Here is a 13,454-nt window from a genome sequence, read left to right on the forward strand (position 1 = left end):
GTAGTACAGAATTCGATTACTGCTAAATAGAGAGACACATTGCTGAAGTTTTTCATCTTGCACTCATCAAAACAAATGCAAAAGAAATTCAAATGATGTAATCATTTATAATACAGGAGAAAAGGGTACTGATTGGTTGGCAAGTCAACTCTGATTGGCTGCCAAGTCAACTCTGATTCAGGTTTAGCTCACTTGGCTAGACAGCTGGTTCGTGATGCAGAGCAAGGCCAGCAGTGTGGGTTCAGTTCCTGTACTGGCTGATATTATTCATGAAGTCCCGCCTTCTCAACTTTTCCCCTCGCCTGAGGTGTGGTGATCCTCAGGTTAAACCACAGCCAGTCAGCTCTCCTCCTCAAAGGGAAAAGCAGCATATGGTCTTCTGGGACTATGGTGACTTTACTTTTTACCTTTTAGATTCATACACAGGGCCCTGTTCTCTGAAAACAGAGGATTATGAAACCCAAGTAAGTCCAGAGTCTCGCTGGGCCCCAACGAAATGCAATGGGGTGTTCGACAGGACAGCTGTCAGAATGGAGTATGGGGTGGGTAAACTGAGGGAGAGCCTCTGATTTACACTACGGAACCAGAAATTTGGTATTTTTGCATTTGGTCCTGATCAGGGAAAGAAGAAAAACTTCAGAACATGTCTCTCTTTTCAGCAATATCTAATTACTAATAATGTAAAATATTTTTACATTTGTTACGTTATTTAGTTCTAAACTGTGTTACGATCCCAGCTATGTTGATATGAGACAATTCAGATCCCAGAGTGAAACCTGGCTTCATAGATTATAACTTTAGTTTTAGAAACCATGGAGGAAAGCTGAACAAATTGACAGGAGTTTACTGAAGAATCATTTTTTAAATTTAGAGTGCCCAATTCATTTTTCCTAACTAAGGGGCAATTTTAGCATGGCCAATCCACCTACCCTGCACATCTTTGGGTTGTGGGGACGAAACCCACACAAACATGGGGAGAATGTGCAAACTCCACACAGACAGTGACCCAGAGCCGGAATCAAACCCGGGACCTCGGAGCCGTGAGGCAGCAGTGCTAACTACTGAAAAACTTTTAACACCAAGAATAAATCATTCATCAAGCAAGGAAAATTAATTCCAGATATACAATATTACACCAGACAAAAACAATTGGAACAAGGTCAATGCAAACATCAGAAAAGGATTCCAATTCACACTATTCCTTATATCTCAGGATATATTTACAGACACAAAAACCTCGATGATGATTTACCACTATCTAACACCAAGGCTTCTTTGCTTGGGCTGGCCCAGTTGCAATGGCTTTCTTCTGGCAGAATTCTGCCCATTTACTAAAGATTTTTTTCTCCAAATGCCATATCTCCCCAAGACACCAAAAAACACTCTAAACTCACTATTACTTTACATTAACTGCAGGGCAAACACAAGTTCCCGAAACTTAGTCAACAAACAAACAAAGAAATGTACAGCACAGGAACAGGCCCTTCGGCCCTCCAAGCCCGTGCCGACCATGCTGCCCGACTAAACTACAATCCTCTACACTTCCTGGGTCCGTATCCTTCTATTCCCATCCTATTCATGTATTTGTCAAGATGCCCCTTAAATGTCACTATCGTCGCTGCTTCCACCACCTCCTCCGGTAGCGAGTTCCAGGCACCCACTATCCTCTGCGTAAAAAACTTGCCTCGTACATCTACTCTAAACCTTGCCCCTCTCACCTTAAACCTATGCCCCCTAGTAATTGACCCCTCTACCCTGGGGAAAAGCCTCTGACTATCCACTCTGTCTATGCCCCTCATAATTTTGTATACCTCTATCAGGTCTCCCCTCAACCTCCTTCATTCCAGTGAGAACAAACCGAGCTTATTCAACCGCTCCTCATAGCTAATGCCCTCCATACCAGGCAACATTCTGGTAAATCTCTTCTGCATCCTCTCTAAAGCCTCCATATCCTTCTGGTAGTGTGGCGACCAGAATTGAACACTATACTCCAAGTGTGGCCTGACTAAGGTTCTATACAGCTGCAACATGACTTGCCAATTCTTATACTCAATGCCCCGGCCAGTGAAGGCAAGCATGCCGTATGCCTTCTTGACTACCTTCTCCACCTGTGTTGCCCCTTTCAATGACCTGTGGACCTGTACTCCTAGATCTCTTTGACTTTCAATACTCTTGAGGGTTCTACCATTCACTGTATATTCCCTACCTGCATTAGACCTTCCAAAATGCATTACCTCACATTTGTCCGGATTAAACTCCATCTGCCATCTCTCCGCCCAAGTCTCCAAACAATCTAAATCCTGCTGTATCCTCCGACAGTCCTCATCGCTATCCGCAATTCCACCAACCTTTGTGTCGTCTGCAAACTTACTAATCAGACCAGTTACATTTTCCTCCAAATCATTTATATATACTACAAAGAGCAAAGGTCCCAGCACTGATCCCTGTGGAACACCACTGGTCACAGCCCTCCAATGGGAAAAGCATCCTTCCATTGCTACTCTCTGCCTTCTATGGCCTAGCCAGTTCTGTGTCCACCTTGCCAGCTCACCCCTGATCCCGTGTGACTTCACCTTTTGTACTAGTCTACCATGAGGGACCTTGTCAAAGGCCTTACTGAAGTCCATATAGACAACATCCACTGCCCTACCTGCATCAATCATCTTAGTGACCTCCTCGAAAAACTCTATCAAGTTAGTGAGACACGGCCTCCCCTTCATAAAACCGTGCTGCCCCTCACTAATACGTCCATTTGCTTCCAAATGGGAGTAGATCCTGTCTCGAAGAATTCTCTCCAGTAATTTCCCTACCACTGAAGTAAGGCTCACCGGCCTGTAGTTCCCGGGATTATCCTTGCTACCCTTCTTAAACAGAGGAACAACATTGGCTATTCTCCAGTCCTCCGGGACATCCCCTGAAGACAGCGAGGATCCAAAGATTTCTGTCAAGGCCTCAGCAATTTCCTCTCCAGCCTCCTTCAGTATTCTGGGGTAGATCCCATCAGGCCCTGGGGACTTATATACCTTAATATTTTTTAAGACACCCAACACCTCGTCTTTTTGGATCACAATGTGACCCAGGCTATCTACACCCCCTTCTCCAGACTCAACATCTACCAATTCCTTCTCTTTGGTGAATACTGATGCAAAGTATTCATTTAGTACCTCGCCCATTTCCTCTGGCTCCACACATAGATTCCCTTGCCTATCCTTCAGTGGGCCAACCCTTTCCCTGGCTACCCTCTTGCTTTTTATGTACGTGTAAAAAGCCTTGGGATTTTCCTTAACCCTATTTGCCAATGACTTTTCGTGACCCCTTCTAGCCCTCCTGACTCCTTGCTTAAGTTCCTTCCTACTTTCCTTATATTCCACGCAGGCTTCGTCTGTTCCCAGCCTTTTAGCCCTGACAAATGCCTCCTTTTTCTTTTTGACGAGGCCTACAATATCACTCGTCATCCAAGGTTCCCGAAAATTGCCGTATTTATCCTTCTTCCTCACAGGAACATGCCGGTCCTGTATTCCTTTCAACTGCCACTTGAAAGCCTCCCACATGTCAGATGTTGATTTGCCCTCAAACATCCGCCCCCAATCTATGTTCTTCAGTTCCCGCCTAATATTGTTATAATTAGCCTTCCCCCAATTTAGCACCTTCATCCTAGGACCACTCTTATCTTTGTCCACCAGTACTTTAAAACTTACTGAATTGTGGTCACTGTTACCGAAATGCTCCCCTACTGAAACATCTACCACCTGGCCGGGCTCATTCCCCAATACCAGGTCCAGTACCGCCCCTTCCCTAGTTGGACTGTCTACATATTGTTTTAAGAAGCCCTCCTGGATGCTCCTTACAAACTCCGCCCCGTCTAAGCCCCTGGCACTAAGTGAGTCCCAGTCAATATTGGGGAAATTGAAGTCTCCCATCACCACAACCCTGTTGTTTTTACTCTTTTCCAAAATCTGTCTACCTATCTGCTCCTCTATCTCCCGCTGGCTGTTGGGAGGCCTGTAGTATACCCCCAACATTGTGACTGCACCCTTCTTATTCCTGATCTCTACCCATATAGCCTCACTGCCCTCTGAGTTGTCCTCTCGCAGTACAGCTGTGATATTCTCCCGAACCAGTAGCGCAACTCCGCCTCCCCTTTTACATCCCCCTCTATCCCGCCTGAAACATCTAAATCCTGGAACGTTTAGCTGCCAATCCTGCCCTTCCCTCAACCAGGTCTCTGTAATGGCAACAACATCATAGTTCCAAGTACTAATCCAAGGTCTAAGTTCATCTGCCTTACCCGTAATACTTCTTGCATTAAAACATATGCACTTCAGGCCACCAGACCCGCTGTGTTCAGCAACTTCTCCCTGTCTGCTCTGCCTCAGAGCCACACTGTCCCTATTCCCTAGTTCTCCCTCAATGCTCTCACCTTCTGACCTATTGCTCCCGTGCCCACCCCCCTGCCATACTAGTTTAAACCCTCCCGTGTGACACTAGCAAACCTCGCGGCCAGGATATTTATGCCTCTCCGGTTTAGATGCAACCCGTCCTTCTTATACAGGTCACACCTGCCCCGGAAGAGCTCCCAGTGGTCCAGATAATGGAAACCCTCCCTCCTACACCAGCTGTTTAGCCACTGTTTAGCTGCTCTATCTTCCTATTTCTAGCCTCACTGGCACGTGGCACAGGGAGTAATCCCGAGATTACAACCCTCGAGGTCCTGTCTTTTAACTTTCTGCCTAGCTCCCTGAACTCCTGCTGCAGGACCTCATGCCCCTTCCTGCCTATGTCGTTAGTACCAATATGTACAACAACCTCTGCCTGTTTGCCCTCCCCCTTCAGGATGCCCTCTACCCATTCGGAGACATCCTGGACCCTGACACCAGGGAGGCAACATACCATCCTGGAGTCTCTTTCACGTCCACAGAAGCGCCTATCTGATCCCCTGACTATAGAGTCCCCTAGTACTATTACTCTTCTGCGCTTTGACCCTCCCTTCTGAACATCAGAGCCAGCCGTGATGCCACTGCTCTGGCTGCTGCTGTTTTCCCCTGATAGGCTCTCCCCCCCGACAGTATCCAAAGGGGTATATCTGTTCGAGAGGGGGACAACCACAGGGGATTCTTGCACTGACTGCCTGCCCTTTCTGGTGGCCACCCATTTCTCTGCCTGCACCTTGGGTGTGACCACATTTACATAACTGCGATCTATGACGCTTTCCGCCACCTGCATGCTCCTAAGTGCATCCAATTGCTGCTCCAACCGAACCATGCGGTCTGTGCGGAGCTCCAGTTGGGTGCACATTCTGCAGATGAAGCCATCCGGGACGCTGGAAGCCTCCTGGACCTGCCACATCTCACAGTCAGAGCACAGCACCCCTCTAACTGACATTGCGTCAATTAATTAAAATTAAAATTAAAAAAAATTTTTTTTTGAATATATTTTTTTTAATTTCAAAGATACTGTTAACTATCTGTTTCCTAGCACTAGATTTCTAATAGAAATGCGAAAGCCAAATATAGTACTCTCCGATCTCTGGCTTAGATATCCCTCTAAATTATAATTAAGTAATTATGTTTAATTAGTTACCAATGCTCAATTTTTTTAATTTAGTGTAGAATCCCAACCAGCCACTCAGACCACAGCTTTTCTGTGATGTCACTTCAGTTTCCCCCCGACACACACAATTTGAAAAAGGTATAAAAGTAAAAATGAGTAAAAATCACTTACTTACCTTCTTAGTGTTAATAATAAAATATGGTACTTACCTCACACCAATGGGTTTCCTCTCCACCAGAATTTATTGGTTGGGGGGCGGGGGGGGGCCTTCCCAGAAGTCCGCGGGTCGAACTTCCGGTTCCCGCCTTATATAAAAAAAAATAAAACAGAAAAGAAGAACAGACACGGGACCAGTTAAGGGTTTTTAAAGTCACTACTCACCTCCCAGAAGGCCCCTGTGCACCGCTCCCGCCGAAATTCAAAGGGCTGCTCCTGCAAAGGTCAGGGTTTTTAAAGTCACTACTCACCTCCCAGAAGGCCCCTGCGCACCGCTCCCGCCGAAATTCAAAGGGCTGCTCCTGCAAAGGTAAGGGTTTTTAAAGTCACGACTCACCTCCCAGAAGGCCCCTGCGCACCGCTCCCGCCGAAATTCAAAGGGCTGCTCCTGCAAAGGTAAGGGTTTTTAAAGTCACTACTCACCTCCCAGAAGACCCCCAGAATCTTACAATATTTCTGATCAGAGAGCTTGGAACTCCTCTTTTCTCTCTCTGACATAAATACTCTGAACTTCTTTTCTGTCTTTCCCTGTGTCTCTGCGTCTGTGTCATTGGACCCCTGTCGCTAACCAACAGCACGGTATCTTTTCTTTGTATTTTTTTCCCAAATCACCAAACAACTAACTCCTTTGTAACCCATCTCTTCACTTCAAGGGTTATAAAATCTCATTAAAAATTGTACAAATATAAACAAATCCAGAAAACCTCACCTTTTTTGCTAGGAGGTGCTTCAGGCTTTTACAGCACTAAACTCACAAAACTAAACCCCAAATGAAACTGAAACCATGTTCCACTTTTCTTAATACAAATACAAATTTAATTTAGAGTTATACTGTGGTACTGAAAACAGGCTGAGAAGATACACAAAGGCCAGGAACAGAAATTGCCTCATGAGACCCTGGCTGGAAACAGGCCATCAGCAAAAGCACCCATGTCAAGGCATAACGTTGATGCTATATGGATTTTGTGATTACCCATTCCAAGTCTATAAATATGTCACAAACTTCCAGACACAGGTGATCAACTTTGCAGCAGGACGAAGAACAGACAAAAGAAGCTATCAGACTCCTTAATGAGCGGATGGCTGGCCAGACAAGGGGAGTTTCAGAGGACAATGGGTGTTGATTGAACCACCGTCGATCTGGAGTATCCTGTCTTTCCCATTAAAAGGTTGGGGTCTGGCTAGGACAATGACCAGTGGTGAACATATACATATGACTCAATCCAAGCTTCCCAGTATAAGAAAAGCAGCATCGAACAGACCTTGAGTGATAACCTGGGAGTTGCCCAGGCACAACCATGGCAAGAAGAAAGGGCCCTGGGTTTCGAACCCAGAGAAGACATCAACATCGAGTGATCGAAGCCTGCCAGCCTCCATTACTAAGTGTGGGTAAAACCCAAGCTGTGAGTCTGAGTCATATTTTCTTGAGTAATAGAATTGTGAATAAAATTATGAACCTGTTTTGTCCTTTGTTCATCTCGCAAATAAGGGCACCTGAGTAAAACATTTGAGTAAGTAAACTGGTCGAACGCATCAGAGGTTTTAAAGGTACAACAATACATTGTCCCTAACAGCTGGAAAGTTGCATATTTTCTCACGTTATGCTTCATAATAAAGCCCATGTTTGATCTTCTTCAAATCTCTCAGCTGAGTATTGAATGAATTCTAGTCAAGCTGTTCCTATACAGGGTACTGCAAGATACATAAAATTGGCAGCGAGCAGGATTCTTCTTGTTTTTCTCTCAAATTTAACTCATATAGAACAACAGAAAAGATACAGCACAGAAGGGTCATTCGGTCATCTTGCCAACCCAAAGACACCCAAGTGACCTTTCTGATCCCATTTTCCTGCACATGGCCCATAGCTGTGCAGCTTATCCGTGCACAAATATATAAAATATATATATATAGCCAAATTTTGACTCTGTCATCTAGAGCCTCTGTTCACTTCCACTACTGGTAATACCATGATTAGCAATAGCAGATTTAAATTTGAATATGTAACTTCTCCAGAAATTCATTGAATATAGTATAAAATTACCTGGGAAATGTTCAGACTAATTGTCAATATTTTGTGAGTGCTGAATTATGATTACTTCACAAAATTATTAAAAATGGCTACCCATTTCACAGTGGGCTAAACAGCTGGCTTGTAATGCAGAACAAAGCCATCAGCGCGGGTTCAATTCCCGTACCAGCCTCCCCGAACAGGCGCCGGAATGAGGCGACTCGGGGCTTTTCACAGTAACTTCATTTGAAGCCTACTTGTGACGGTAAGCGATTTTCATTTAATTTCATTTAAAAAATAGTTTATTAAAAAGGTACAAATTATGTTGCACACTTTCTTTTGAAATGCTGTACAATATGAAAGTTAGAATACTTACTACAGTTTGGGTCATAATAAACTCCGCTACTGTAAAATCTAAAAGTCTTGTGTGAAGCATCTATTCCAACAGACACTGGTCCATTTTTAAAGATGGCTATCTTTAAAGCTTCCATGTCTCCTGATGTGACATTGACATAGCCTTCCAGCTCTGCTGTAAATACGGATTGATTATAGTGGCAGAATCCATTCTGCATGGTGTGAAAATAAGAAGGTCAAAAAGCAAATTGAAAATATAAAAATGATTTCAAACAGATTTCAAGAACACAGCAGTCAGCATTTAAAGGAAAGCTAGACTCCCAATTACACAAAAAAACTTGTTCAACGTCCACAGCTTGGTCACAAGTGAACATTTCCCATTATTGAGGTTTCTGACTGGTGTTAATTAGAAGTGAAGATCTATCATCTCAATACTCAACATTTAAGGAATAACAGTTCCTCACAATTCTGGAAGTTAGCAAAAGATACTTAGAATTTTACCCAAATTGGATGATTACATACCATCGCTTATAAGTGGAAACAACCAAAGAGATAGTGGAAACTACACAGATACATTTTGTGAACTGACTGCTCTCCTGAGAGCACAGCTATCTGCCTCAAAATTCAATTGCCGTCTTCCACCATCAGCATCTTGACTGGAGCAACCATATTATCTCACACCCCTGATTCCCAGGTTAGAAGTGTGATGGCACAGCTACTACAGCAGTATCTCCACTGCAGATTGTTGAGCAGCACCATGGACTCAATATTGTTATGATGATGGAGAAAAAAAAATCCATGGAATTACACAGAAAAATTGACACCGAAAAGACCCTGGGCGAGATTCTCCACTCCCACGCCGGTTGGGAGAATCGCCTGGGCCGCCAAAATTTCCCGGGACGCCGGTCCAACGCCCTCCCGCGATTCTCCCAAGCGGCGAGAACGGCCCCGTCGAGTTCCACGGGCGGCAGGCCGGAGAATCGCCGGAGAAACCTAAAATGGCGATTCTCCGGAACTCCCGCTATTCTCAAGCCCGGATGGGCCGAGCGGCCAGGCCAAAATGGCGGGTTCCCCCCCGGCGCCGTCCACACCTGGTCGCTGCCGTCGGGAACAGCGGGGGAATGCTGGGGGGGCGGCCTGCGGGGGGGGTGGTGGAGGGGGGATCCTGCACCGGGGGGCTACCTCAAATGTGGCATGGCCCGCGATCGGTGCCCACCGATCGTCGGGCCGTCCTCTCTGAAGGAGGACCTCCTTCCTTCTGTGGCCCCGCAAGATCTGTCTGGCATCTTCTTGTGGGGCGGACTCCGAGAGGACGGCAACCACGCAAGCGCGGGTGACGCCAGTTATGCGGCACCGGCCGCGTCATCTATGCGGCGCCGCCTTTACGCGGCGACAAGGCCTGGCGCGTGTAGATGACGCGGCCACGATCCTAGCCCATTGTCGGGGCCTGAATCGGTCGGGATCGGGGCCGTTTCGCGCCGTCGTGAACCTCAACGGCGTTCACGGCGGCATGGGCACTTCGGCGCGGGAGTGGAGAATCCCGCCCCCTGAGTTTGATATTTTAAAATGGACACAAACCCTGAAGGTGACTGAGAATGTACAGTTAGCCACTGACAGAAATGGCTTCAGGGTGTTTCTCTAAAGGTCAATAGAATCCCTTCCTGTGTTTCAAGACAAGTTACTTCTAAAAGCATCCAAAGACTGATTATTATCTCTGGGAAAGACAAAGGAACGTAATGGCGATCTCATCTAAAAACCCTGGGTGCAATTGCTTGCCTAGATCGATTAATGAATTCCGGGTCTAGTTGGAATAAACAAAGAAGGGGGTTAAAAAGCTAGCTGAGAGAGCTTCTGCCAGCCTGCTTGCCTACCTACAACACCAGAGGCAGTGTCTCTGGGAAAAGGAAATAGCCATCTTCTGGTGTATTATCTAAAAACTCTTCCTCTGACTGTAGAGGTTAATCAGCCAGCAAAAGAGGAACTCAGCTAAAGAAAGAACTGAAATCTCTCTACTGAACCACAGAACATCTGAATCGAAGAATCAACTACTCACCTGCAGAGGTGAACTATACTGGAGTCAATTCTTAACAGCCGCGATACTTCATCATCTACTCCTCACAACTCAAGGACTGTTCTGTGTAACTATTTATTTATATTTCTTTACTATTGGACTCAATTCTTACTTCTAATCCATATGAATGTAGATACATGTGTTTTCCCATTTCTCCTTACCTCTTCAGTAATTAATAAACTTACTCTATCTTAACTCAAGAAAGCCTGGTTAAATTGGCTTCTTATTAAACATAACTATTGGGTCTGGAAAAGATATCCAAGAGAAAGGGAACCTTGTTAGATTAAAGCATTGTTGCTACCAGCAGAGAGTGGGCTGAAGAAAGGCAGGGGGCCAGTCATCCCTCCTCACCCGGGTATGTAACAATTTTGGGGTGTCCCAGCCTAACGATGACAAATCAAGGGGTCTCGCCCGGATCAACAACCTTTGGGGAACCTCACCTGGAGCTGGTTGTAACAATATTCACACTGTCCACCAATCTACATGCTACGGAATGTACTGCAACAATTCACCAAGGTTACTTTGGTAGCACCACTATTCTTTGCAACTTTTACCTTCCTCAGATTGTACAACCGGACTTAGATTTGCATATTGTTGGAACTTTATCGTAACTTGGTCAATAATCCTTAAATTTCCAGCTGATTTCATCATGGAAGTACCATCTTCATCTCAAAGTTCGAGGCGGTTCAGGAAGACTCCCCACTGTTCAAAGCAACTAGGATACGAACATCATAATGAGGAGCAGGAATAGGCCACTTGGCCCTTCAAGCCTGCTCTACCATGCAATACGATCATGGCTGATCTGATTTCAACCTCAATTCTACATTCCCATCTCCCTCAATAACGTTTCACCCCCCCCCCCACGCTCTCGCTAATCAAGAACCTACTTACCTACTTACCTCTGCTTTAAAATGAATCAAGGATTCTTCTTCCACTGCCTTTTGACGAAGAGTGTTCCAAAGACTCAAAGAATTTCATAGAATTTCATAGAATTTACAGTGCAGAAGGAGGCCATTCAGCCCATCGAGTCTGCACCTGCTCTTGGAAAGACCACCCCACCTAAGGTCAACACCTCCACCCTATCCCCACAACCCGGTAACCCCACCCAACACTAAGGGCAATTTTGGACACTAAGGGCAATTTATCATGGCCAATCCACCTAACCTGCACATCTTTGGACTGTGGGAGGAAACCGGAGCACCCGGAGGAAACCCACGCACACACGGGGAGGATGTGCAGACTCCGCACAGACAGTGACCCAAGCCGGAATCGAACCTGGGACCCTGGAGCAGTGAAGCAGTTGTGCTATCCACAATGCTACCGTGCTGCCCCTCACAACCCTCTGAGAGAAAAAATCCTCCTCATATCTGTCCTAAATGAGCAACCCCTTATTTTTAAACAGTGAATCGTAGTACAGATTCTCCCACAAGAGGAAACATCTTTTCTACATTGACCCTGTTAAGACTCCTCAGGACCTAATATGTTATAACCAAGCCACGTCTTACTCTTCTGTACTCCAGTGGATGGAAGCCTAACCTGTCCAAACATTTCCCCATAATACAACTCGTCATTTCAGGTATTAGCTTAGTAAGCCTTCTCTGAACTGTATCCAATATGTATTTGCTTCCTTCCTTAAATAAGGAGTCTAATGCAGTACAGTACTCCAGATGTGGTCTCACACCGCGGTGCCCTGTATAACCAAAGCACAACCTCCCTATTCAATTCCCCTTGTAATAAATAGTAGCATTCTATTAGCTTTCCTAATTATTTACTGTAGTTGCATACCAACACTTTTGTGATTGATGCACTAGGACATCAAGATTCCTCTGCATCTCAGGGCTCTGCAATCTCTCACCATTTAGATAATGTTTATTTTTTATTTTTTCTGTCACAATGGGCGATTTCATACATTCCCACATAATACTCCATTTGTCAGATCTTTGCCCAATCATGTAAGCTATTTATATTCCCTTGTAGCCTCCTCTTCACATCTCACTATCCCACCTATGAGTCATCAACAAATTAGGCAATTAATACCTTCGGTCCCTTCATCCAAGTCATTTATATAAATTGCAAAATGTTGGGGCCCCAGCACTGATGGCAATACACTGAGTACATCTTATCAACTAGAAGAATACTCATTTTTGTCAACTATTTGTTTCCTGTTAGCCAGAAAATTTTTAAATCATGACAAAATGTTACCCCTTACACAATGAGCTTTTATCTTCTGCCATAATCTTTGATGTGGCACCTTACAAAATGCTTTTGGAAAATCCAAATAAAGTACATCCACCGGTTCCTATTTATCCGCCGCATATGTTACTTGAAGAAACATTATTTCCCTTGCACAAAGCCATGTTGATGCTGCCTGATTACCCTGATGTTTTCAAAGTGCTTTACTGTAACATCTTTTATTTTCTTATTTTCTGTCATTTCTGGCCTGTAATTTCCTGCTTTCAGCCTCTGTCCCTCTTTGAGGGAAGGAGTTATATTTGCTATTTTCCAATCCATAAAACCTTCCCCAAATCTAATGAATTTTGGAAAATTAAAACCAATGCCTCAAATTTCTCCTCTCATTTACACTGAGTGCTGCCTTGTTGCATCAGAGTGCACCTGGAGTTTGGTGAACAGGGAGTTAGGTGAAAGAGGGAGGAGGTGATCAGTCCCTTCTTTTCTCTGATTGTGAGTAGGACTGATGAGTACATCTGCTCTTTAAAATAAAAGTAAGATCTTTGGCAATTTAGAGCACAAGGGGAAAGAGGGATCTTAAGTAACTCTGACAGAGCACCAAAGGTCAGAGAGAGAGTAAATCTGGTGAGGAGCAGCTGAGCAGAGAAGCGGAAAAACTTTAAAAGAAGCAGCCCAGTGTATCTTCACTCAATCCAGAGGCGGAGCTCCTGAGGTGACATCAGGATTCAAAAGTGACGTGGGACAAGTGGAAGCTGCTGATTGGGAGGGTAGAGACAGTGAATATTCATACTAATATTATTGTCTATAGTTTGTAAAGTCTTTATTTTGTGGTTATAGTTTGCAATGCCTATATTCTATATTGACATGGTCAAGGGAAGAAGGGCCCTAAATACTTGATATTATTTTACTTTAAAGGGTGAATGCGAAGGGGTGAGTCATGGCAGGTGAGCTCAAAACCATGGTATGCTCTTTGTGCTCTATGTGGGACACTAGACACATTTCCACCATCAGGAATCAAAAATGTGTGCAGGAATTGTCTCCAGCTGTAACCTCTTGAAGCCCGAA

The 13,454-nt window shown here is 44.8% G+C and overlaps 1 protein-coding gene across 1 annotated transcript in view; it reads right to left on the reverse strand.

Moving 5' to 3' along the window:
* LOC140411413 (uncharacterized) overlaps positions 1–13,454 on the reverse strand; it is a 222,753-nt gene that overhangs the window by 63,956 nt on the left and 145,343 nt on the right. Inside the window, exon 10 of the mRNA XM_072500525.1 lies at positions 8,151–8,340. Within this exon, the coding sequence (XP_072356626.1) occupies positions 8,151–8,340 (190 nt within the window). The remainder of the gene's footprint in view (positions 1–8,150; positions 8,341–13,454) is intronic.

This window comes from Scyliorhinus torazame, chromosome 1 (genome assembly GCF_047496885.1).
Source record: "Scyliorhinus torazame isolate Kashiwa2021f chromosome 1, sScyTor2.1, whole genome shotgun sequence".
Taxonomy (NCBI): Eukaryota; Metazoa; Chordata; class Chondrichthyes; order Carcharhiniformes; family Scyliorhinidae; genus Scyliorhinus; species Scyliorhinus torazame.